Source organism: Scyliorhinus torazame, chromosome 4 (assembly GCF_047496885.1).
Source record: "Scyliorhinus torazame isolate Kashiwa2021f chromosome 4, sScyTor2.1, whole genome shotgun sequence".
NCBI lineage: Eukaryota > Metazoa > Chordata > Chondrichthyes > Carcharhiniformes > Scyliorhinidae > Scyliorhinus > Scyliorhinus torazame.
Genome location: NC_092710.1, coordinates 344,469,206 through 344,496,039, shown reverse-complemented (window position 1 = coordinate 344,496,039; position 26,834 = coordinate 344,469,206). Strand labels below are relative to the sequence as shown.

Sequence of the window (26,834 nt, the reverse complement as noted above, 5' to 3'; positions counted from 1 at the left end):
ACTACTGTTTAAGAAGGAAGGGAGGAAGAAGACGGGAAATTATAGGCCGGTTAGCCTGACTTCGGTCATTGGTAAGATTTTAGAGTCCATTATTAAAGATGAGATCGCGGAGTACTTGGAAGTGCATGATAAAATAGGACTGAGTCAGCACGGCTTTGTCAAGGGGAGGTCACGTCTGACAAATCTGTTCGAATTCTTTGAAGAAGTAACAAGGAAGTTAGACAAAGGAGAACCAGTGGACATGGTTTATCTAGATTTCCAAAAGGCCTTTGACAAGGTGCCGCATAGGAGACTGTTAAATAAGTTAAGAGCCCATTGTGTTCAAGATAAGATCCTGGCATGGATAGAGGATTGGCTGACTGGCAGAAGGCAGAGAGTGGGATAAATGTTTTTTTCAGGATGGCAGCCGGTGACTAGTGGTGTGCCTCAGGGGTCTGTGCTGAGTCCACAACTTTTCACAATATACATTAATGATCTGCAAGCAGGAACTGAAGGCATTGTTGTTAAGTTTGCAGATGATACAAAGATCTATGGAGGGACATGTAGTATTGAGGAAGCAAGGGGGCTGCAGAAGGATTTGAACAAGCTAGGAGAGTGGGCAATGAAGTGGCAAATGAAATACAATGTGGAAAAGTGTGAGATTATGCACGTTGGAAGGAGGAATTTAGGCATAGACTATTTTCTAAATGGGGAAATGTTTAGGAAATCAGAAACACAAAGGGACTTGGGGGTCCTTGTTCACGATTCTCTTCCGGTTAACGTGAAGGTTCAGTCGGCAGTTAAGAAGGCAAATGCAATGTTAGCATTCATGTCAAGAGGGCTAGAATACATGACCAGGGAGGTACTTCTGAGGCTGTATCCGTATTGTGAGCAGTTTTGGGCCCCGTATCTAAGGAAGGATGTGCTGGCCTTGGAAAGGGTCCAGAGGAGGTTCACAAGAATGATCCCTGGAATGAAGAGCTTGTCGTATGAGGAACGGTTGAAGACTCTGGGTCTGTACTCGGAGTTTAGAGGGATGAGGGGGGATCTTATTGAAACTTACAGGATACTGCGTGGCCTGGATAGAGTGGATGTGGCAAGAATGTTTCCACTTGTAGGAAAAACTAGAACCTGAGGACACCATCTCAGATTAAAGGGACGATCCTTTAAAACAGAGATGAGAAGGAATTTCTTCAGCCAGGGGGTGGTGAATCTGTGGAACTCTTTGCCGCAGAAGGCTGTGGAGGCCAAATCACTGAGTGTCTTTAAGACAGAGACAGATAGGTTCTTGACCAATAAGGGGATCGGGGGTTATGGGGAGAAGGCAGGAGAATTGGGATGAGAAAATATCAGACATGATTGAATGGTGGAGCAGACTCGATGGGCCGAGTGGCCTAATTCTGCTCCTATGCCTAATAGTCTTATCCTGGGCCACTAAACATAGCTGTGGGCAAGCACCTTCATCTTGGTTACCCCCGGGTGTCCATGTGGAGGTTTTGTAGTAAAAGCTCACGATGGTGTCCCGGGCCGACAACCCATGTCCCTCACAATAAGAAGCCATCCTCCACACTCAGCTCCGCGAGCTTCATTGTATAGGCCCGCAGATTGTCAGGCAAAGATCTATGTTGGCTCCCATGCTGGATCATGTGTCGGACCCAAGATAGCTGCAGGTCTGCCTTGGTCCACTCTTTTATGTGAGCCGTTCCTATTGGAACGCCTTCTGGTGTGGGGGGTTCCATTCCCACTGGTGTCCTTTCTTTACCAATAGGTGGAGTGAGCTAAGAAGCAAGGCCAAGTTGGGGATGAATTTCCCACAGTAGTTGAGGAGTCATAAAAAGGAGCAGAGTTCAGTCGGGCCTTGATGGATGGGGGCCTGTCGGATGGCCTGCACTTTGTCTTCCACCGGGTGAAGCCCCCTCCTGTCGACCTGGTACCCTAAATAGATGAATTGGGGGGGGGGTTAAAAATGCATTTCTCTCTGCGGAGGCAGACGCTAGCCTGTTCAAATCGCCGGAGGACTTCAGCCAGGTTCTCCAGATGTTTTTTGTCCGAGGCTGCGATGATGAGTACATCTCCTAGGTATATTGCCACCTTGGGTAGGCCCTGCAGGATGTTTTCCATCACATGTTGGAAAATCACACAGGCCAATGAAATCCCGAAAGGCAATCGGGTGTAATTGTACAACCCTGTGTGGGTGTTGTCTGTAACATACCTCCGAGAGTCAGGATCCAGGACCAGCTGTAGGTACGTGTGGCTCATGTTGAGCTTCATGAACTTTTTTCCCCCGCTGAGTTTGGCGTACAGGTCTTCGGTGTGTGGAACTGGGGAATGTTCAAGGCGAGAAACCTGTTTCACTGTCACCTTGTAGTCTCCGGAGAGAAGTATGGACCCGTCGGGCTTTAGTACCAGGACCACTGGCGCAGCCTAATTAGCGAGGGGACGGCTGGATGATGCCCAAGAGTTTCAAACGATCCAGCTCTGCATCGACCTTGGGCCGCAGCACATACGGCAGTGGGTGGGCACGGAAATAACGGGGTTGGGCTTTCTCGTCCACACTAATTTTGGCCACTGAGTCCTTTATCGTCCTAGTGCCTTCAGCGAAAACTCCTTCCGGGCTGTGGGGGTTCATGTGGCAGATGGTTTGCCAGTCCAACTTTAAATGGCACAGCCAATCATGGCCCAATAAGCTGGGTCCTCCTCCGCAGACTACCACCAAGAACAAGCATGCCGATCGGTCCCTGTCTGCCACGGTCACGTGCGTGATGCCCTCAAATGGCCAAGGGCTCCAATGTTTGTAGCCAATTGGCATCTGTTTCCCAAAGGTCCTAAGGGCTGAACAGCAAAGGAATTAAAGGTTGTGGTGAGCACACATGTAAGTGGAGCAGAGTCCAGAAAAAGATCAGCCATGATTTATTGAATGGCAGAGCAAGCTTGAGGGCCAGATGAACTCCTCCTGCTCCTGGTTCTTACGTTCTTACATCTGGAATGCCCAACAACTGGTCACCGAGACTGCCGCTCCGGTATTGACCATCATTTCAATGGGGTGGCCATTCACCTTTAATGCAATCTGGATGGGTGCGACCCTGGGGGCTGTAAGACAGTGCAACTGCTCATACTCCTCCTCCTGCTTTTCAACATAGTATGCTTGACATCTAGGGGGTCAGTAATGCATGACAAAGAAGAAGGTCGACCTGCACGAGATATCCTGCCTTCTGGACTCTGGGAGCACTGAGAGCTTCATCCACCCCGATACGGTAAGGGGCTGCTCCCTAGCGGTACACCCCGCTAACCAAAGAATCTCCCTAGCCTCCGGATCCCACTCCGTGGCGATCCGGGGGCACTGCATCGCCACCCTCACCGTCCAGGGCATAGAGTTTAGCGGCTTCCGGCTCTACATCCTCCCCAACCTCTGCGCTGCCTTGCGGCCTCGCGATCCTTAAGGTCGACCCGCCTTCCCTGTTTCATTTAATTTCAAACCTCACCCAGGATTGCAAACCCGTTGCCACCAGGAGCAGACGGTACAGTGCCCAGGACAGGACCTTCATCAGGTCTGAGGTCCAGCGGCTGGTGCGGGAAGGTATCACTGAGACCAGCAACAGCCCCTGGAGAGTCCAAGTGGTAGTGGTGAAAACCGGGGAGAAAAACAGGATGGTCATTGACTACTGTCAGACCATCAATCGGTACACGCAGCTCGACGCGTACCCCCTCCTACGCATATCTGATATGGTCAATCAGATTGCACAGTACCGGGTCTTCTCGACTGTGGACCTGAAATCTGCCTACCACCAGCTCCCCATCCGTAAAGCGGACCGCCCATACACTGTGTTTGAAGCAGACTGCCGCCTTTACCATTTCCTTAGGGTTCCCTTCGGCGACACCAATGGGGTCTCGGTTTTCCAACGGGAGATGAACCGAATGATTGACCGGTACGGGCTGCAGGCCACTTTCCCGTACCTGGACAATGTCACCATCTGCGGCCACGACCAGCAGGACCACGATGCTAACCTTTCCAAATTTCTCCACACCGCCACACACCTCAACCTAACTTACAACAAGGAGAAGTGTGTGTTCAGCATGAACCGATTAGCCATCCTCGGCTATGTGGTTCGACCCCGATCGCATGTGCCCCCTCATGGAACTCCCCCTCCCCCACTGCCCCAGGGCCCTCAAACAATGCCTGGGGTTCTTTTCGTATTACGCCCAGTGGGTCCCAAACTATGCGGACAAGGCCCGTCCATTCAATCCACCGCTTTTCCACTGACGGCCGAGGCTCACCAGGCCTTCAACCATATCAAGGCCGACATTGCCAAGGAGCGCGGTTGATGAGATGCTCCCCTTCCAAGTCGAGAGCAATGCATCAGACGTCGCTCTGGCCGCCACCCTCAACCAGGCAGGCAAGCTCGTGCCATTCTTTTCTCGCACTCTCCATGCTTCCGAAATTCGTCACTCTTCCGTCAAAAAGGAGGCCCAAGCGATCGTTGAAGCTGTGCGACATTGGAGGCATTACCTGGCCAGCAGGAGATTCATTTTCCTCACTGACCAACGGTCGGTTGCCTTCATGTTTAACAACACACAGCGGGGTAAGATCAAAAATGATAAAATCTTGAGGTGGAGGATCGAGCTCTCCGCCTAAAATTACGAGATTTTGTATCGCCCCGGTAAGCTCAACGAGCCCCCCGATGCCCTGTCCCGAGGTACATGTGCCAGCGCACAAGTGGACCGACTCTGGACCCTGCACGACGATCTGTCACCCTGGAGTCACCCGCTTTTACCACTTCATTAAGGCCTGCAATCTGCCCTACTCCATCGAGGAAGTCAGAGCCATCACCAGAGACTGCCAGGTCTGCGCGGAGTGTAAACCGCATTTCTACCGGCCAGACCGTGCGCGCCTGGTGAAGGCCTCCCGCCCCTTTGAACGCCACAGCATGGACTTCAAAGGGCCCCTCCCCTCCACCAACCGCAACACGTACTTTCTTAATGTGGTCGACGAGTATTCCCGATTCCCCTTCGCCGTCCCATGCCCCGATATGACGTCTGCCACCGTCATCAAAGCCCTCAACACCACCTTCGCTCTGTTCGGTTTCCCCGCCTACATCCACAGCGACCGGGGATCCTTATTTATGAGCGAGGAGCTGCGCCAGTACCTGCTCAACAGGGGCATTGCCTCGAGCAGGACGACCAGCTGCAACCCCAGGGGAAACGGGCAGGTGGAGTGGGAGAATGGGACGGTCTGGAGGGCCGTCCAGCTGGCCCTACGGTCCAAAAATCTCCCGGCTTCCCGCTGGCAGGAGGTCCTCCCCGACGCACTTCACTCCATTCGGTCGCTCCTGTTCACCACGACCAACGAACCCCCCCATGAACGTCTCTTTGCCTTCCCCAGGAAGTCTACCTCCGGGGTTTCGCTCCCAACGCGGCTGGCAGCTCCAGGACCCGCGCTCCTCCGCAAGCACTTGCGGCTCCACAAGGCGGACCCGTTGGTTGAGAGAATACAGCTATTCCATGCAAACCCGCAGCACGCCTACGTAGCGTACCCCGACGGCCGCCAAGACACAGCCTCCCTCAGGGATCTGGCACCAGCTGGGTCCACCCCCCCCCCTCCCCTCCCCCGGCGCACCCCACCGCAGCCCCTGCTCCAGGACAATCCGTCCTCCCCTTGCTCCCACCCAGGGATGAAGAAGATTTCGACACGCTCCCGGAGTCACCAAAGACCAACCGACGCCTGAGTCACCACCAACAATGCGGCGCCCTCAACAACAGATCAAGGCACCCGATCGTCTAAATTTGTAACCTTCTCTGTAATTTTAAAACCACTCTGTATGGATATAGTTTTCCACCACCCCCGCTGGACTCATTTTTAACAGGGGGTGAATGTGGTAGTGAGATACCCTCAATTACGACTCAGGAGAGGAGTTTGATAATACAAAGGCTTTAATAACCAGAAAATCAGACAGCTGCCGAGAAGTCTGCTCACTGTACGCTGCCTACTGAACGTAACCTTATATACAGCTTCCTGGGGGCGGTACCGGAGGCGGAGTCCCCCACAGTTTCAAACCCGGTCTTAAAGGGTCCTACGCATTAAAGGTACATATGTATACAGATATCATTCATCACAGGTAGTCACCACTGTTGTATTATATTGTATATATGGGTATTACGGTCAGGCCCCTGTACTACAGGTACGGCGGTAGATCACTGCCTGCTGGCTCCGCCCAGGAGGCGGAGTATAAATGTGTGTGCTCTCCGAACAGCAACCATTTCGTAAGCTGCTGTAGGAGGCCACACATCTCTGTGTAATAAAGCCTCGATTACATTCTACTCTCGTCTCTTCGTAATTGATAGTGCATCATAATGTTAATGACGTCAGTCTATAAGTGGGTCATTTAGGAGTCTGGTAACAGCGGGGAAGAAGCTGTTTTTCAGTCTGTTCGTGCGTGTTCTCAGACTTCTGTATCTTTACCCGATGGAAGAAGTTGGAAGAGTGAGTAAGCCGGGTGGGAGGGGCCTTTGATTATGCTGCCCGCTTTCCCCAGGCAGCGGGAGCTGTAGATGGAGTCAATGGATGGGAGGCAGGTTTGTGTGATGGACTGGGCGGTGTTCACGACTCTCTGAAGTTTCTTGCAGTCCTGGGCCGAGCATTTGCCATACCAGGCTGTGATGCAGCCAGATAGGATGCTTTCTGTGGTGCATCTGTAAAAGTTGGTAAGGGTTAATGTGGACATGTCATATTTCCTTAGCTTCCTGAGGAAGTATGGGCGCTGTTGTGCTTTCTTGGTGGTAGCGTCGACGTGGGTGAACCAGGACAGATTTTTGGAGATGTGCACCCCTAGGAATTTGAAACTGCTAACCATCTCCACCTCGGCCCCGTTGATGCTGACAGGGGTGTGTACAGTACTTTGCTTCCTGAAGTCAATGACCAGCTCTTTAGATTTGCTGGCATTGAGGGAGAGACTGTTGTCGCTACACCACTCCACTAGGTTCTCTATCTCCCTCCGGTATTCTGACTCGTTATTTGAGATCCGGCCCACGATGGCCGTATCATCAGCAAACTTATAGATGGAGTTGGAATCAAATTTTGCCACGCAGTCGTGTATGTACAGGGAGTAGAGTAGGGGGCTAAGTACGCAGCCTTGCGGGGCCCCAGTATTGAGGACTATTGTGGAGGAGGTATTGTTGTTCATTCTATTGTTCACACTGTCGATGATACTTCCATCATTTTGCTGATGATCGAGATGATATCGATGGGGTGGTAGGCTAGGTTGAATTTGTCCTTTTTTGTGGACAGGGAATATTTGCAATTTTCCACAGTGCCGATAGATGCTACTATAATGGTTACACTGGAATATCTTGGCTAGGGTCACAGGTACTTGTGGAGCACATGACTTCAGTATTATTGCCAGAACATTGTCAAGGTCCAGAGCCTTTGCAGTATCCAGTGCCTTTAATATTATATTATCACGTAGAGTGAATCTAATTGGCTGAATTAGATTCTAATCTGTGATGCTGGGTATCTCAGGAGGAGAGTGAGATGGACCATCCACTTCATACTTCTTGCTGAAGATTGTTGTGACTGCGTTTTGTTTTGCACTGATCTGCTGGGCTCCCCTACCATTGAAGGTGGGGATATTCATGGAGCTCCTCCTCCTGGTTATTGTTTAATTGTTCACCATCATTCAATACTGGATGTGGCAACCCTGCAGAGCATAGATCTGATCTGTTGGTTGTGGTATCACTCAGCTCTGTTTATTGTATTTTTTTCCCACGTTTGGCATGCTAATAATAATGTGCTGTACCTTAAGCAAGTTGGCGTCTCCTTTTTAGGTGTGCTTGGTTCTACTCCTGGTATGCCCTCCTCCACTCTTCATTGTACCAGGGTAAATCACCTGGCTGAATGGTAATGGTAAAATGAGGGATATGCTGAACCATGAGATTACAAATTGTGGTTATACATAATTCTTCTGCTACTTGTGGACCATGACGCCTCATGAATGCCTAGTCTTGGTTTCTAATTTCTCCAAATGTACCACATTGGTAGTGTCAAACATCACAGTGACAAGTATCTTCAATGTGAAGAAGGAAGGATGGGCTGGCCTTGGAAAGGATCAGAGGAGGTTCACAAAAATCACCCCTGGAATGAAGAACTTGCCATATGAGGAACAGTTGAGGACTCTGGGTCTGTACTCGTTGGAGTTTAGAAGGATGAGGGGGGATCTTATTGAAAATTACAGGATACTGCGAGGCCCGGATGGAATTAATGTGGAGAGGATGTTTCCACTTGTTGGAAAAACTAGAACCAGAGGACACAATCTCAGACTGAAGGGACGATCCTTTAAAACAGAGATGAGGAATTTCTTCAGCCAGAGGGTGGTGAATCTGTGGAACTCTTTGCTGCAGAAGGCTGTGGAGGCCAAACCACTGAGTGTCTTAAGCCAGAGATAGATAGGTTCTTGATTAATAGGAGGATCAGGGGTTATGGGGAGAAAGCAGGAGAATGGGGATGACAACAATATCAGCCATGATTGAATGGCGGAAAAGACTCGATGGGCTGAATGGCCTAATTCTGCTATGGTCTTATGTGACTTGATCTCCACATGGACTGTACAGAGGTCACTTTCCGCCTTGTTGGTTACCTCATACCGACTGCAGATGCAGTCTAGCGGTTAAGTTCTTTAGAACTCAGCCTTACTTCTGTTGTGGGCAAAATCTTGGAAAGGTTTATAAGAGATAGGATGTATAATCATCTGGAAAGGAATAATTTGATTAGAGATAGTCAACATGGTTTTGTGAAGGATAGGTCGTGCCTCACAAACCTAATTGAGTTCCTTGAGAAGGTGACCAAACAGGTGGATGAGGGTAAAGCAGTTGATGTGGTGGTGTATATGGATTTCAGTAAAGTGTTTGATAAGGTTCCCCACGGTAGGCTACTGCAGAGAATACGGAGGCATGGGATTCAGGGTGATTTAGCAGTTTGGATCAGAAATTGGCTAGCTGGAAGAAGACAAAGGGTGGTGGTTGATGGGAAATGTTCAGACTGGAGTCCAGTTACTAGTGGTGTACAACAAGGATCTGTTTTGGGGCCACTGCTGTTTGTGATTTTTATAAATCATAGATTATCATAGAATTTTCAGTGCAGAAGGAGGCCATTCGGCCCATCGAGTCTGCACCGGCTCTTGGAAAGAGCACCCTACCCAAGGTCAACACCTCCACCCCATCCCCAGAACCCAGTAACCCCACCCAACACTAAGGACAATTTTTGGACACTAAGGGCAATTTATCATGGCCAATCCACCTGACCTGCACATCTTTGGACTGTGGGAGGAAACCGGAGCACCCGGAGGAAACCCACGCACACACGGGGAGGATGTGCAGACTCCGCACAGACAGTGACCCAAGCCGGAATAGAACCTGGGACCCTGGAGCTGTGAAGCAATTGTGCTAACCACTATGCTACCGTGCTGCCCGGATGACCTGCAGGAGGGCGTAGAAGGATGGGTGAGTAAATTTGCAGATGACACTAAAGTTGGTGGAGTTGTGGAAAGTGGGGAAGGATGTTACAAGTTACAGAGGGACATAGATAAGCTGCAGCGCTGGGCTGAGAGGTGGCAAATGGAGTTTAATGCAGAAAAGTGTGAGGTGATTCATTTTGGAAGAAATAACAGGAAGACAGAGTACTGGGCTAATGGTAAGATTCTTGGCAGTGTGGATGAGCAGAGAGATCTCGGTGTCCATGTACATAGATCCCTGAAAGTTGCCACCCAGGTTGAGAGGGTTGTTAAGAAGGCGTATGGTGTGTTAGCTTTTATTGGTAGAGGGACTGAGTTTCGGAGCCATGAGGTCATGTTGCAGCTGTACAAAACTCTGGTGCGGCCGCATTTGGAGTATTGCCTGCAATTCTGGTCGCCGCATTATAGGAAGGATGTGGAAGCATTGGAAAGGGTGCAGAGGAGATTTACCAGAATGTTGCCTGGTATGGAGGGAAGATCTTATGAGGAAAGGCTGAGGGACTTGAGGCTGTTTTCGTTAGAGAGAAGAAGGTTAAGAGGTGACATAATTGAGGCATACAAAATGATCAGAGGATTGGATAGGGTGGACAGTGAGAACCTTTTTCCTCGGATGGTGATGTCTAGCACGAGGGGACATAGCTTTAAATTGAGGGGAGATAGATACAGGACAGATGTCAGAGGTAGGTTATTTACTCAGAGAGTAGTAAGGGCGTGGAATGCCCTCCCTGCAACAGTAGTGGACTCACCAACACTAAGGGCATTCAAATGGTCATTGGATAGACATATGGACAATAAGGGAATAGTGTAGATGGGCTTTAGAGTGGTTTCACAGGTCGGCGCAACATCAAGGGCCAAAGGGCCTGTACTGCGCTGAAATGTTCTATGTTCTGTCAGCCAGCTTGGTCAGTAATGATGCAAATGAGCCACTCTTGGTGATGGACATTGAATTCCCCAACCCTTGTCACCCTCAGTGTTCAACTTGGAGGTGTATTGGTTCAACAGTTGAGGGAGGTTGGATCAGTAGGTGGAAAGCAGCAGGAGATTTCCTTTGCATGTTTGACATGATGCCATGAGGTCATCCTTGTGTCAGGATGAACCCGCTCCTGTTTGCCCACTTGCCCTGCACCATTATAGCTGCCTTTGAGATGGATTATCCAACCCTCTTGGGGTGCAGGATCTGCACCAAGAGTTGCCGGCTAATCGAACGGCTGGCAGTGATCAGGTTCTGGCAGCAGTGGCCGTTGCTAAGACTCCAGCAAGTCCCATTAGGAATCATGCTGTGATGGAGTTGGGCTTTAAGTGAAATCCTAGCGACTGTAGTAGGAGGCTCTTTGGTAGCCATTACCTGGTCACTTAAGGGTCTCAATTGGCCTATGGTTGGGCAGGCCTCCAGACATCTCCCCTGCTGCTGGTAAAATTGCAGTGGGGGCAGCAGTGACTAGGTGGAAATTCAGAATGGCACCCGGTTACAGGATGTATGGGGTGGGTGGAGGGGAGGAGATGGGGTGTGTTGGGTGGAATGGTGACTTAAATTGTGCCATTTAATTCTGTTCATCTCTGTGGCAGTAGTGGCAGTGGCAGGTCCGGGAGGCTTCCAGCGTCACGGATGGCTTCATCTGCAGAAAGTGCACCCAACTGGAGCTCCTCACAGACCGCATGGTTCGATTGGAGCAGCAATTGGATGCACTTAGGAGCATGCAGGTGGCGGAAAGCGTCATAGATCGCAGTTATGTAAATGTGGTCACACCCAAGGTGCAGGCAGAGAAATGGGTGACCACCAGAAAGGGCAGGCAGTAGTGCAGGAATCCCCTGTGGTTGTCCCCCTCTCAAACAGGTATACCCCTTTGGATACTGTCGGAGGGGATAGCCTATCAGGGGAAAACAGCAGCAGCCAGAGCAGTGGCACCACGGCTGGCTCTGATGTTCAGAAGGGAGGGTCAAAGCGCAGAAGAGTATTAGTAATAGGGGACTCTATAGTCAGGGGCACAGATAGGCGCTTCTGTGGACGTGAAAGAGACTCCAGGATGGTATGTTGCCTCCCTGGTGCCAGGGTCCAGGATGTCTCCGAACGGGTAGAGGGCATCCTGAAGGGGGGGGGGGGCAAACAGGCAGAGGTCGTTGTACATATTGGTACTAACGACATAGGCAGGAAGGGGCATGAGGTCCTGCAGCAGGAGTTCAGGGAGCTAGGCAGAAAGTTAAAAGACAGGACCTCGAGGGATGTAATCTCGGGATTACTCCCTGTGCCACGTGCCAGTGAGGCTAGAAATAGGAAGATAGAGCAGCTAAACAAGTGGCTAAACAGCTGGTGTAGGAGGGAGGGTTTCCGTTATCTGGACCACTGGGAGCTCTTCCGGGGCAGGTGTGACCTATATAAGAAGGACGGGTTGCATCTAAACCGGAGAGGCATAAATATCCTGGCTGCGAGGTTTGCTAGTGTCACTCGGGAGGGTTTAAACTAGTATGGCAGGGGGGTGGGCACGGGAGCAATAGGTCAGAAGGTGAGAGCATTGAGGGAGAACTAGGGAATAGGGACAGTGGGGCTCTGAGGCAGAGCAGACAGGGAGAAGTTGCTGAACACAGCGGGTCTGGTGGCCTGAAGTGCATATGTTTTAATGCAAGAAGTATTACGGGTAAAGCAGATGAACTTAGAGCTTGGATTAGTACTTGGAACTATGATGTTGTTGCCATTACAGAGACCTGGTTGAGGGAAGGGCAGGATTGGCAGCTAAACGTTCCAGGATTTAGATGTTTCAGGCGGGATGGAGGGGGATGTAAAAGGGGAGGCGGAGTTGCGCTACTGGTTAGGGAGAATATCACAGCTGTACTGTGGGAGGACACCTCAGAGGGCAGTAAGGCTATATGGGTAGAGATCAGGAATAAGAAGGGTGCAGTCACAATGTTGGGGGTTTACTACAGGCCTCCCAACAGCCAGCGGGAGATAGAGGAGCAGATAGGTCGACAGATTTTGGAAAAGAGTAAAAACAACAGGGTTGTGGTGATGGGAGACTTCAACTTCCCCAATATTGACTGGGAGTCACTTAGTGCCAGGGGCTTAGACGGGACGGAGTTTGTAAGGAGCATCCAGGAGGGCTTCTGAAAACAATATGTGGACAGTCCAACTAGGGAAGGGGCGGTACTGGACCTGGTATTGGGGAATGAGCCCAGCCAGGTGGTAGATGTTTCAGTAGAGGAGCATTTCGGGAACAGTGACCACAATTTAGTAAGTTTTAAATTGCTGGTGGACAAGGATAAGAGTGGTCCAAGGATGAATGTGCTAAATTGGGGTAAGGCTAATTATAACAATATTAGGCGGGAACTGAAAAACATAGATTGGGGCGGATGTTTGAGGGCAAATCAACATCTGACATGTGGGAGGCTTTCAAGTGTCAGTTGAAAGGAATTCAGGACTGGCATGTTCCTGTGAGGAAGAAGAATACGGCAATTTTCGGGAACCTTGGATAACGAGATATTGTAGGCCTCGTCAAAAAGAAAAAGGAGGCATTTGTCAGGGCTAAAAGGCTGGGAACAGACGAAGCCTGCGTGGAATATAAGGAAAGTAGGAAGGAACTTAAGCAAGGAGTCAGGAGGGCTAGAAGGGGTCATGAAAAGTCATTGTCAAATAGGGTTAAGGAAAATCCCAAGGCTTTTTACACGTACATAAAAAGCAAGAGGGTAGCCAGGGAAAGGGTTGGCCCACTGAAGGATATGCAAGGGAATCTATGTGTGGAGCCAGAGGAAATGGGCGAGGTACTAAATGAATACTTTGCATCAGTATTCACCAAAGAGAACAAATTGGTAGATGTTGAGTCTGGAGAAGGGTGTGTCGATAGCCTGGGTCACATTGAGATCCAAAAATACGAGGTGTTGGGTGTCTTAAAAAATATTAAGGTAGATAAGTCCCCAGGGCCTGATGGGATCTACCCTAGAATACTGAAGGAGGCTGGAGAGGAAATTGCTGAGGCCTTGACAGAAATCTTTGGATCCTCACTGTCTTCAGGGGATGTCCCGTAGGACTGGAGAATAGCCAATGTTGTTCCTCTGTTTAAGAAGGGTAGCAAGGATAATCCCGGGAACTACAGGCCGGTGAGCCTTACTTCAGTGGTAGGGAAATTACTGGAGAGAATTCTTCGAGACAGGATCTACTCCCATTTGGAAGCAAATGGACGTATTAGTGAGAGGCAGCATGGTTTTGTGAAGGGAAGGTCGTGTCTCACTAACTTGATAGAGTTTTTCGAGGAGGTCACTAAGATGATTGATGCAGGTAGGGCAGTGGATGTTGTCTATATGGACTTCAGTAAGGCCTTTGACAAGGTCCCTCATGGTAGACTAGTACAAAAGGTGAAGTCACACGGGATCAGGGGTGAGCCGGCAAGGTGGATACAGAACTGGCTAGGTCATAGAAGGCAGAGAGTAGCAATGGAAGGATGCTTTTCTAATTGGAGGGCTGTGACCAGTGGTGTTCCACAGGGATCAGTGCTGGGACCTTTGCTGTTAGTAGTATATATAAATGATTTGGAGGAAAATGTAACCGGTCTGATTAGTAAGTTTGCAGACGACACAAAGGTTGGTGGAATTGCGGATAGCGATGAGGACTGTCAGGGGATACAGCAGGATTTATATTGTTTGGAGACTTGGGCGGAGAGATGGCAGATGGAGTTTAATCCGGACAAATGTGAGGTAATGCATTTTGGAAGGTCTAATGCAGGTAGGGAATATACAGTGAATGGTAGAACCCTCAAGAGTATTGAAAGTCAAAGAGATCTAGGAGTACAGGTCCACAGGTCATTGAAAGGGGCAACACAGGTGGAGAAGGTAGTCACGAAGGCATACGGCATGCTTGCCTTCATTGGCCGGGGCATTGAGTAGAAGAATTGGCAAGTCATGTTGCAGCTGTATAGAATCTTAGTTAGGCCACACTTGGAGTATAGTGTTCAATTCTGGTCGCCACACTACCAGAAGGATGTGGAGGCTTTAGAGAGGGCGCAGAAGAGATTTACCAGAATGTTGTCTGGTATGGAGGGCATTAGCTATGAGGAGCGGTTGAATAAACTCGGTTTGTTCTCACTGGAACGAAGGAGGTTGAGGGGAGACCTGATAGAGGTCTACAAAATTATGAGGGGCATAGACAGAGTGGATAGTCAGAGGCTTTTCCCCAGGGTAGAGGGGTCAATTACTAGGGGGCATAGGTTTAAGGTGAGAGGGGCAAAGTTTAGAGTAGATGTACGAGGCAAGTTTTTAACGCAGAGGGTAGTGGGTGCCTGGAACCCGCTACCGGAGGAGGTGGTGGAAGCAGGGACGATAGTGACATTTAAGGGGCATCTTGACAAATACATGAATAGGATGGGAATAGAGGGATACGGACCCAGGAAGTGTAGAAGATTGTAGTTTAGTCGGGTAGCATGGTCGGCGCGGGCTTGGAGGGCCGAAGGGCCTGTTCCTGTGCTGTACATTTCTTTGTTCTTTGTTCTTTGTTCTTTGTTCTCAGCAGAAGCTGCATGGCCTGCTGAGTATTTCCAGCACTTTTTTTGATTTCAGATTTGAAGCAGATATAATTGGCCTGACCCATGGCAACTCCTCAACGGGACCTGTCTGCTATAATTCCATTTAAAGCTTTAATTCAATAATGTGGAGATGCCGGCGTTGGACTGGGGTGAGCACAGAAGGAAGTCTTACAACACCAGGTTAAAGTCCAACAGGTTTGTTTCTAGCTCCGAAAGCTAGTGTTTGAAACAAATCTGTTGGACTTTAACCTGGTGTTGTAAGACTTGTTACTGTGCTTACCCCAGTCCAATGCCGGCATCTCCACATCATGGCTACCATCGACACCGCAAACTGCCGGCTCAAAGTGGAGAGGATCTCCAGGAAGATCGCGCATACAGACACTGACATTAAGTTTCTACAAAGATTCAAGAAAGCAGACAAGATCCCGAAAGGGCTACAGATCACAAACCCACTCAAGTCGACCTACAACACAGACTGAGAGACTCTGCCGTCGCACCTCTCTCACACTCCTCAACCACCTCGTACGCCAGCTCTACAGCAGACGACACAACCTGGAAACCAAGATAGAGGCCATATTCTCAACTTGCGCTCAGGATGCAGCAGACCAGCTGCGGAACACCGCCAAACAGATGAGACAACGATACTATGCCACCTGTATGGACACCAAGAACAGGAAGCTTGAGAAACTCGGCAACACCACCAGCAGCAACCAAGCCTCCCCGGTACCACAGTAGAAAACAATACAGGGAAATCTATTGTCAACTTGTCGGACTACACCCTTCAACCAGATGAAATCGAAGTCCTCAGCAGAGGGCTCAATTTCTGCACCACCACCAAAATGGACCCCATCAGTCTCGCGGCAGACACGGAGGAATTCATCAGGCGAATGAGTCTCCGGGAATTCTTCCACAGACCACAAGAGGCCGACAGCGAACCCAAGGAGACTACCAATGAACCGGAACAGCAGACCGAGAGATCTGCGGTGCGGCAACCGAAGAGGAAAGAGTCTAATTGGACCCCTCCGGAAGGCCGCTGCCCTAGACTCGACAGGTATGCTCAGGCCATCAGGAGTCGTTTCAATGCTAGATTCATCAGTCGCATTCACAAGACAGCCCCGAACGTCACCCAAGCACAAAGCTACGCCTTCCGCAACAAGACCATCTCTCAAGACCAACCGCAACATCGTCATCAAACCAGCAGACAAAGGAGGGGCCACCATCATACTGAACAGAACGGACTACTGCAAAGAAGTATACCGACAACTCAACAACCAGGAACACTACAGACAGTTACCTGCAGATCCGACCAAGGACACATCCGCCAACTCAACAGACTGATTAAGACCTTGGATCCAGACCTTCAGAGCACCCTACATGCTCTCATCCCACGTACTCCCCGCATTGGAGATCTCTACTGCCACCCGAAAATACACAAGGCCAACACACCAGGCCGTCCTGTCGTTTCAGGCAATGGGACCCTGTGTGAGAACCTCTCTGGCTACATCGAGGGTATCTTGAAACCCATCGTACAAGGTACGCCCAGCTTCTGTCGTGACACGACGGACTTCCTACAGAAATTCAGCACCCATGGACCAGTTGAACCAGGAACATTCCTCGTCACAATGGACGTCTCGGCACTGTACACCAGCATCCCCCATGACAACGGCATTGCTGCAACAGCCTCAGTACTCAACACCGACAATTGCCAATCTCCAGGCACAGTTCTGCAACTCATCCGCTTCATTCTGGATCACAACGTCTTCACCTTCGACAACAAGTTCTTCATCCAGATGCACGGAACAGCCATGGAGACCAAATTCGCACCTCAATATGCCAACATCTTCATGCACAAGTTTGAACAAGACCTCCTCACCGCACAGGACCTTCAACCGATGTTATACACCAGATACATCGATGACATTTTTTTCCTTTGGACCCACGGCGAAGAATCACTGAAACGACTACAGAATGACATCAATAAGTTCCATCCCACCATCAGACTCACCATGGACTACTCTCCAAAATCAGTTGCATTCTTGGACACACTCATCTCCATCATCTCAGCACTTCGCTTTACTGCAAACCCACGGATAACCTCATGATGCTCCACTTCTCCAGCTTCCACCCTAAACACATTAAAGAAGCCATCCCCTATGGACAAGCCCTCCGTATACACAGGATCTGCTCAGACGAGGAGGAGCGTAAAAGACATCTACAGACACTGAAAGATGCCCTCGTATGAACGGGATATGGCGCTCGACTCATCGATCGACAGTTCCAATGCGCCACAGCAAAAAACCGCACCAACCTCCTCAGAAGACAAACACGGGACACAACTGACAGAGTACCCTTCATCGTCCAGTACTTTCCCGGAGCGGAGAAACTACGACATCTTCTTTGCAGCCTTCAACATGTCATCAATGAAGATGAACATCTTGCCAAGGTCATCCCCACACCCCTACTATTTGCCTTCAAACAACCGCGCAACCTCAAACAAACCATTGTTTGCAGCAAACTACCCTGCCTTCAGAACAGCGACCACGGCACCACACAACCCTGCCATGGCAATCTCTGCAAGACGTGCCAGATCATCGACATGGATACCACCATTACATGTGAGAACACCACCCACCAGATATGCAGTACATACTCGTGCGACTCGGCCAACGTTGTCTACCTCATACACTGCAGGAAAGGATGTCCCGAAGCGTGGTACATTGGCGAGACCATGCAGACGCTGCGACAACGAATGAACGGACATCGCACAACAATCACCAGGCAGGAATGTTCCCTTCCAGTCGGGGAACACTTCAGTAGTCAAGGGCATTCAGCCTCTGATCTCCGGGTAAACGTTCTCCAAGGTGGTCTTCAGGACGCGCGACAACGCAGAATCGCCGAACAGAAACTTATAGCCAAGTTCCGCACACATGAGTGCGGCCTCAACCGGGACCTGGGATTCATGTCGCATTACATTCACCCCCCACCATCTGGCCTGGGCTTGTGAAATCCTACCAACTGTGCTGGCTTGAGACAATTCACACCTCTATAACCTGGGGTTACTCCTATCTCTGGATATGTAAACACTTAATTAACTGCAAATACTTGCATTCTAAGCATTGTCTTGCATCTTTGAATTTGTCTATATATATGTTTCTGGGACATACCTCTTCATTCACCTGAGGAAGGAGCAGTGCTCCGAAAGCTAGTGTTTGAAACAAACCTGTTGGACTTTAACCTGGTGTTGTAAGACTTCTTACTTAATTCAATAAGTATTACAAAGAGGTCTATCAATCCACAAGTATTGCATTAACTTCTGAAATTATTCTCTCCTGCAGATATAATACTTACTATAAGAAGGACATTCAGATCTGGGTACATAATCTGACAACATGCACAACTATAATAGAACAATGGCTTTTAGTCCAGAATCTGTGGATTTATCTGGAAGCTGTCTTTGTTGGAGGGGATATCGCCAAACAACTGCCACAGGTAATTTGTAAAATTAACCTTGATATGTTAGCTAACTTCAATGCTAATACTAACAGAATCAATTAGAAATGATGGGGGTGATTTTGTGCCTGTGCTTGTCGCCAGTGAGTGTGACAATGTGGGCACAAAGTCTCACAAGGGTCGGGATCGTTTCCCAATTTTTCCCGCACTTCACCGGTGACACAGGGATATTTCTGCCCACAAAAGGCAGGAATCTATTTAAATTATTTTACTTATTATTAAAAGGTCGACACATCACATGATCCCCCCTCAGTGAATATTCAAACTTTGCCAATGTGACACCCCATCGGTGAGATTTGGAACAGGTTTTGGAAGATGGGAAACAGTCGAGGGGTTCCCGCCAGGGGTGCCGAGGTCACTACACCCCCGAGTGAGAAAAAGGGCATTCCTGGGCACTGCTCCCTGGCACTGTCCCCGGCACAGGTGGTCCAATTATGCGTGGTGGGAGGGAGAGCGCCAAGGATTTTGAAGGGAGGGGAACTTGGCTGCGATGGGGGAGCAGCCATTGAGGGGCATCTTGCAGTGATGGAAGGGAGCAGGCATTGAAGGGGAAGACCTGGCATTGAGGTGGGAGTGGGTATTGAAGGGGGACCTTGTAGTGATGGGGGAAGCAGGCAGTGACGGCGGAGCTGCAACAACATTGCCATGGTGGTTGTGGGGGCGCAGGGGGAGCCCCTGATAATTATGCCGTGGGGGTGGTGGGGAGACAGCTCCAGATAAATGCACCATTGTGGCGTAGAGCCCCTGATACCTTTATGGTTGGGAGGATCTGAGGAAGTTTCAGTTCAGTTCTGATTGGGGTGCCTTGTAAAGATTGCGCCCTGATTTTGTGGAGCCGGCCTTGCCAGGCTGACGTCCCCTGATTTTATTTTTGTGAGTGTCAGAAAGTCTGATCTGAAAACCCGGCTGTGCAGCTGGAGAGATCCATGCCATTTCAGTCAGATCCTGACAAATTATGGGAAAATTCCACCCATGGTCTAGGAATGGGTTGGTGCCACGCTTATGTTATAGGTGTTTGCTGGTGTTGCAATGCTCTTGGCTGATTTCAAAACAACTTCACTGCTATCATCAGTGGCCTGGCACAACTCCTTTTGGACTGGAAGTAAAATGAGCAGCCAGTAAGGCAGGGGAGAGCAGGGACAGCAAGTCAAGAAGGACACTGCTGTGAGAATCAGTAGAATTTTTTTACAAAGGCTAACTTAACTGTTAGAACCCAGGGGCAGTGTCATCAGCCAAGGAGAATGTTACCAGTGATTGTCCAACAAAGGTCTGTTTTGTCACCACTTTAGTTTAATAATTCCATAGATATATTTGGAGTTAGGAGTCACAAGCACAATGGCTAAATTTGTAGTTGATACAAAGGTGGTTAACTCCAAAGCTGAAAAGAATAAGACATGAGAAAATTTGAATGTACTTGGGAATTCGAAAGGCATGCAACAGATAAAATTCAGTGTAGAGAAATGTAAAGTGCTTTGGGGATAAAAAAAGGAATGACTATTACTTCATTTGGAAAGAAAATAATAATGTGCATGGAAAAACAAAGAGCCTGATTGATAATCAATTAAAACAATTAAAACAATGGCGGTATGTAAAGCAAATACTTTCTTGGAAGGGAGGAACAGGTTAATACTGAGCCAAATAGTAAAGTTATCTTGCCACTTAATAAATCATTGGTATGATAGTATTTAGAATATTGTGTTCAGTTCTTGTCAACAGAATGTATATTGTAATTACTGAAATTATACAGAAGAAGGGTGGCACAGTGGTTAGCACTGCTGCCTCACAGCACCAGGGACCTGGGTTTGATTTTAACCTTGGGTCACTGTCTGGGTGGAGTTTGCACTTTCTCCCAGTGTCAGTGTGGGTTTCCTCTGGTTGCTCCAATTTCCTTCCACAGTCCAAGAAGTGCAGGTTAGGTGGATTAGCGATGCTAAATTGCCCCTTAGGGTGGAGTTGCAAGAATAGGTGGGGGACTGGGCCTTGGCGGGGGGTCTTTCAAAGGGTTGGTGCAAACTTGATTGGTCAAATGGCCCCCTGCACTGTAGAAATTCTATGATTGTATGAAAGCAAGTAGAATTAAGGAACTGGACTATGAGGAGCAATTATGTCAATTGGTCAATCATTTCAATTGAGCATGTTGTAACATAAGGATTAGGAGCAGGAAAAGATCATTCAGTCTCTCAAGCCTGCTCTGCCATTCAGTAAGGTCATGGTTGATCTGATAGTATATGTTCCACTCAGGGAGATGTGTGACTTGGAGTAACCATGTAAATTTATCCTCCTCATGCTTTCCAACCAATCTGCAGCAGTGACACAATTGACCATGGTATCCAACTTCAACATCTTTCCTCAATTGTCCAGTTGCTTGGATCTGTTTTCATCTGGTTATATTCCTATCTATATAGTCTTAGCCAAATAATCACTTGAAATGGCTTCTCTCTCATCATGTCACTGAAAATGACAGTGTGGTAGCATTTATTAACAGGGGGATTGAGTTTAAGAGCCGTGGGGTTATGCTGCAACTGTACAAGACCTTCGTTAGACCACATTTTGAGTATTGTGTGCAGTTCTGGTCACCTCATTATAGGAAGGATGTGGAAGCATTGGAAAGGGTGCAAAGGAGATTTACCAGGATGCTGCCTGGATTGGAGTGTAGGTCTTATGAGGAAAGGTTGAGGGAACTAGGGCTTTTCTCATTGGAGCGAAGGAGGATGAGAGGTGACTTAATTGAGGTGTATAAGATGATGAGAGGGATTGATAGAGTGGATGTTCAGCGACTTTTTCCTCGGGTGGATGTAGCTGTTACAAGGGGGCATAACTATAAGGTTCATGGTGGAAGATATAGGAGGGATGTCAGAGGTAGGTTCTTTATTCAGAGAGTGGTTGGGGCGTGGTACGCACTCCCAGCTATGGTAGTGGAGTCGGACACTTTGGAACTTTCAAGCGGTTATTGGATAGGCATACGGAGTGCACTAGAATGATTGGGAGTAGGTTGATTTGATCTTAATTTCAGACTAGTTCGGCACAACATCGTGGGCCGAAGGGCCTGCACTGTGCTGTACAGTTCTATGTTCTATGTTTTATAAAATTGTATGTTGTATGTGCATAGTGTTGGTAGAAGCTCCACTGTCTTTCCATCACATGGTTGACCAGGAGTCTTTCCCACTCTTACTACTTGCGATTGAAACAATGTACAGGTTGATACTTCACTTGGTTGGGTGCATTATGAACACAACATCCTTGACCTTGAAGTCCTGGAGTAGAACTTACATAGAAACATACATAGAAAATAGAAGCAGGAGGAGGCCATTCGGCCCTTCGAGCCTGCTCCGCTATTCATTATGATCATGACTGATCATCAAGTTCAATATCTTGATCCCGCCTTCCCCCCTATATCCCTATAGCCAATTCCCTCCTGAAATTTCACAATGTATTACACAACTTGAATCCAGAGTTTTTGGCTCAGAGGCAGAGATGCTATCAAGACCTCCCCATAATATCATTGCGGTTCCTATTTTTAAAAAGCTTTGTATTGCTAAATTGTACCAATATTTTCCAGGAAGCAAAACGTTTTCAAAATGTTGATAAATCATGGATAAAGATCATGCAAAGAGCCAATGAAATTCCAACAGTCGTCCAGTGTTGTGTTGGAGATGACACTATGGGACAGCTTCTACCCCACTTACAAGAGCAACTGGAGGTTTGCCAAAAATCACTAACAGGGTAAGGAAGTTAGAAACTGTACAATACTTGCATGTTACATATCCATAAGTATCACGAACAATCAATGAGAAAAACAAATCAGCACAGGGTAAATAAGATCAGAGTTGAATTCAAGATTGGTGTGGGAGAAGTGGATTCCAATTCATGGAGCATTGGCAGCAATACTGGGATAAGAGGGAACTCTGCCGCTGGTATGAAGGTCACTTGAACTGCACCAAGATTGCTGTTCTGGCACATCATACACGTAGGCCTGTAGACAGGCTTCAAATTAAATAGTTGGGGGATATTTACAAGTTCAATGAAAAATGACAAGAGTACAATGTAACAATTCAGGAATACAATAGGAAAGGGCGGAACGCACAAACATAAATGTGCACCAACACAAATGGGTCAGAGTGGCAATAAATGATAAAAGACAGGATTAAAGGCCCTTATTATGAAGCATTCATAACAATATGATAGAATTTGTAGCACAAATTAGAAGTTAATTGGTACAATATGACACATATTACAGAAATGGTGATTGCAAAATGACCATGGCTCAGAGCTGAATATTCAAGGATATTTGACATTAAGTAAGGATGGAAAAAAGGAAGAGGAGGTGGGGTAGCTCCATTAGAAAAAAATGAGATCAATAGAGCACTGAGGAATAATATTGGCTTGAAAGGTTAAGCTGCAGAATCAGTTTGGGTGGTATGCGAAACATAGAAAATAGGAGCAGGAGGAGGCCATTCAGCCCTTTGAGCCCACATTGAAAACAGCGCGAGTGGAGAGTGAGCCGGGACAGTGAAAACAGCGCGAGTGGAGAGTGAGCCGGGACATTGAAAACAGCGCGAGTGGAGAGTGAGCCGGGACATTGAAAACAGCGCGAGTGGAGAGTGAGCCGGGACATTGAAAGCAGCGTGAGTGGAGAGTGAGCCGGGACATTGAAAACAGCGCGAGTGGAGAGAGAGCCGGGACATTGAAAACAGCGCGAGTGGAGGGAAAGCCGGGACAGTGAAAACAGCGCGAGTGGAGAGAGAGCCGGGACATTGAAAACAGCGCGAGTGGAGGGAAAGCCGGGACAGTGAAAACAGCGCGAGTGGAGAGTGAGCCGGGACAGTGAAAACAGCGCGAGTGGAGAGTGAGCCGGGACATTGAAAACAGCGTGAGTGGAGAGTGAGCCGGGACATTGAAAGCAGCGTGAGTGGAGAGTGAGCCGGGACATTGAAAACAGCGCGAGTGGAGAGAGAGCCGGGACATTGAAAACAGCGCGAGTGGAGGGAAAGCCGGGACAGTGAAAACAGCGCGAGTGGAGAGAGAGCCGGGACATTGAAAACAGCGCGAGTGGAGAGAGAGCGGGAGATTGAAAACAGCGCGAGTGGAGAGAGAGCCGGGACATTGAAAACAGCGCGGGAGGAGAGAGAGCCGGGACATTGAAAACAGCGCGAGTGGAGGGAAAGCCGGGACAGTGAAAACAGCGCGAGTGGAGAGTGAGCCGGGACAGTGAAAACAGCGCGAGTGGAGAGTGAGCCGGGACATTGAAAACAGCGTGAGTGGAGAGAGAGCCGGGACATTGAAAACAGCGCGAGAGGTGAGAGAGCCGGGACATTGAAAACAGCGCGAGTGGAGAGTGAGCCGGGACATTGAAAACAGCGCGAGTGGAGAGAGAGCCGGGACATTGAAAACAGCGCGAGAGGAGAGTGAGCCGGGACAGTGAAAACAGCGCGAGTGGAGAGTGAGCCGGGACAGTGAAAACAGCGCGAGTGGAGAGTGAGCCGGGACATTGAAAACAGCGTGAGTGGAGAGAGAGCCGGGACATTGAAAACAGCGCGAGTGGAGGGAAAGTCGGGACATTGAAAACAGCGCGAGTGGAGAGAGAGCCGGGACATTGAAAACAGCGCGGGGAGGAGAGAGAGCCGGGACATTGAAAACAGCGCGAGTGGAGGGAAAGCCGGGACATTGAAAACAGCGTGAGGAGAGTGAGCCGGGGACATTGAAAACAGCGCGAGTGGAGAGAGAGCCGGGACATTGAAAACAGCACGAGTGGAGAGAGAGCCGGGACATTGAAAACAGCGTGAGGAGAGTGAGCCGGGACATTGAAAACAGCGCGGGGAGGAGAGAGAGCCGGGACATTGAAAACAGCGCGAGTGGAGAGTGAGCCGGGACATTGAAAACAGCGCGAGTGGAGAGAGAGCCGGGAGATTGAAAACAGCGCGAGTGGAGAGAGAGCCGGGACATTGAAAACAGCGCGAGTGGAGAGAGAGCCGGGACATTGAAAACAGCACGAGTGGAGAGTGAGCCGGGACATTGAAAACAGCGCGAGTGGAGAGAGAGCCGGGAGATTGAAAACAGCGCGGGAGGAGAGAGAGCCAGGACATTGAAAACAGCGCGAGAGGAGAAAGAGCCGGGAGATTGAAAACAGCGCGGGGAGGAGAGAGAGCCGGGACATTGAAAGCAGCGCGAGTGGAGAGAGAGCCGGGAGATTGAAAACAGCGCGGGGAGGAGAGAGAGCCGGCACATTGAAAACAGCGCGAGTGGAGAGTGAGCCGGGACATTGAAAACAGCGTGAGTGGAGAGAGAGCCGGAACATTGAAAACAGCGCGAGTGGAGGGAAAGCCGGGACATTGAAAACAGCGCGAGTGGAGAGTGAGCCGGGACAGTGAAAACAGCGCGAGTGGAGAGTGAGCCGGGACAGTGAAAACAGCGCGAGTGGAGAGTGAGCCGGGACAGTGAAAACAGCGCGGGAGGAGAGAGAGCCGGGACATTGAAAACAGCTCGAGTGGAGAGAGAGACGGGACATTGAAAACAGCACGAGTGGAGAGAGAGCCGGGACATTGAAAACAGCGCGAGTGGAGAGAGAGCCGGGACATTGAAAACAGCGCGAGTGGAGAGTGAGCCGGGACATTGAAAACAGCGCGAGAGGAGAGTGAGCCGGGACAGTGAAAACAGCGCGAGTGGAGAGTGAGCCGGGACAGTGAAAACAGCGCGAGTGGAGAGTGAGCCGGGACAGTGAAAACAGCTCGAGTGGAGAGAAAGCCGGGACATTGAAAACAACGCGAGAGGAGAGAGAGCCGGGACATTGAAAACAGAGCGAGTGGAGAGAGAGCCGGAACATTGAAAACAGCGCGAGTGGAGGGAAAGCCGGGACATTGAAAACAGCGCGAGTGGAGAGTGAGCCGGGACAGTGAAAACAGCGCGAGTGGAGAGTGAGCCGGGACAGTGAAAACAGCGTGAGTGGAGAGAGAGCCGGGACATTGAAAACAGCGCGAGTGGAGAGAGAGCCGGGACATTGAAAACAGCGCGAGTGGAGAGTGAGCCGGGACATTGAAAACAGCGCGAGAGGAGAGTGAGCCGGGACAGTGAAAACAGCGCGAGTGGAGAGTGAGCCGGGACAGTGAAAACAGCGCGAGTGGAGAGTGAGCCGGGACAGTGAAAACAGCTCGAGTGGAGAGAAAGCCGGGACATTGAAAACAACGCGAGAGGAGAGAGAGCCGGGACATTGAAAACAGAGCGAGTGGAGAGAGAGCCGGAACATTGAAAACAGCGCGAGTGGAGGGAAAGCCGGGACATTGAAAACAGCGCGAGTGGAGAGTGAGCCGGGACAGTGAAAACAGCGCGAGTGGAGAGTGAGCCGGGACATTGAAAACAGCGTGAGTGGAGAGTGAGCCGGGACAGTGAAAACAGCGCGAGTGGAGAGTGAGCCGGGACAGTGAAAACAGCGCGAGTGGAGAGTGAGCCGGGACAGTGAAAACAGCGTGAGTGGAGAGAGAGCCGGGACATTGAAAACAGCGCGAGTGGAGAGAGAACCGGGACATTGAAAACAGCGCGAGTGGAGAGTGAGCCGGGACATTGAAAACAGCGCGAGAGGAGATTGAGCCGGGACATTGAAAACAGCGCGAGTGGAGAGTGAGCCGGGACAGTGAAAACAGCGCGAGTGGAGAGTGAGCCGGGACAGTGAAAACAGCTCGAGTGGAGAGAAAGCCGGGACATTGAAAACAACGCGAGAGGAGAGAGAGCCGGGACATTGAAAACAGCGCGAGAGGAGAGAGAGCCGGGACATTGAAAACAGCGCGAGTGGAGAGAGAGCCGGGACATTGAAAAAAGCGCGAGAGGAGAGAGAGCCGGGACATTGAAAACAGCGCGAGTGGAGGGAAAGCCGGGACATTGAAAAGAGCGAGAGAGGAGAGAGAGCCAGGAGATTTAAAAACCGCGGGAGATTTAAAAAGCCCAGGAGCTGCGAGTCAGAGCGGAGATTTTAAAAGATCGCGGCCTAGTTTCGGAGGAGGAGGAGCAGTCTCTGTCAGGGAGAGAACCTGAGAACATCTAAGACACTCAGAAGGTGAGAAGGTAAGTAAGTGATTTTTACTCATTTTTACTTTTATACCTTTTTCAAATTGTGTGTGTCGGGGGGGAAACTGAAGGGACATCACAGAAAAGCTGTGACGTGAGTGGCTGGTTGGGAATCTACACTAAGTTAAAAAAATTAAGCATTGGTAACTAATTAAACATGATTACTTAATTATAATTTAGAGGGGTATCTAAGCCAGAGATCGGAGAGTACTATATTTAGCTTTTGCATTTATATTAGAAATCTAATGCTTGGAAACAGATAGTTAACAGTAACTTAAAAAAAAAA

General features: G+C 49.4%; 1 protein-coding gene and 1 long non-coding RNA gene across 2 annotated transcripts in view; one reads left to right on the top strand and one right to left on the bottom strand.

The window, feature by feature from the left end:
* LOC140411190 (dynein axonemal heavy chain 8-like) overlaps positions 1–26,834 on the top strand; it is a 2,783,184-nt gene that overhangs the window by 959,776 nt on the left and 1,796,574 nt on the right. The window contains exons 37-38 of the mRNA XM_072500280.1: positions 18,319–18,472; positions 22,053–22,216. Coding sequence (XP_072356381.1) covers positions 18,319–18,472; positions 22,053–22,216 — 318 coding nt within the window. The remainder of the gene's footprint in view (positions 1–18,318; positions 18,473–22,052; positions 22,217–26,834) is intronic.
* LOC140411192 (uncharacterized) overlaps positions 1–26,834 on the bottom strand; it is a 71,897-nt gene that overhangs the window by 25,672 nt on the left and 19,391 nt on the right. The gene's annotated exons all lie outside the window — the stretch shown is intronic.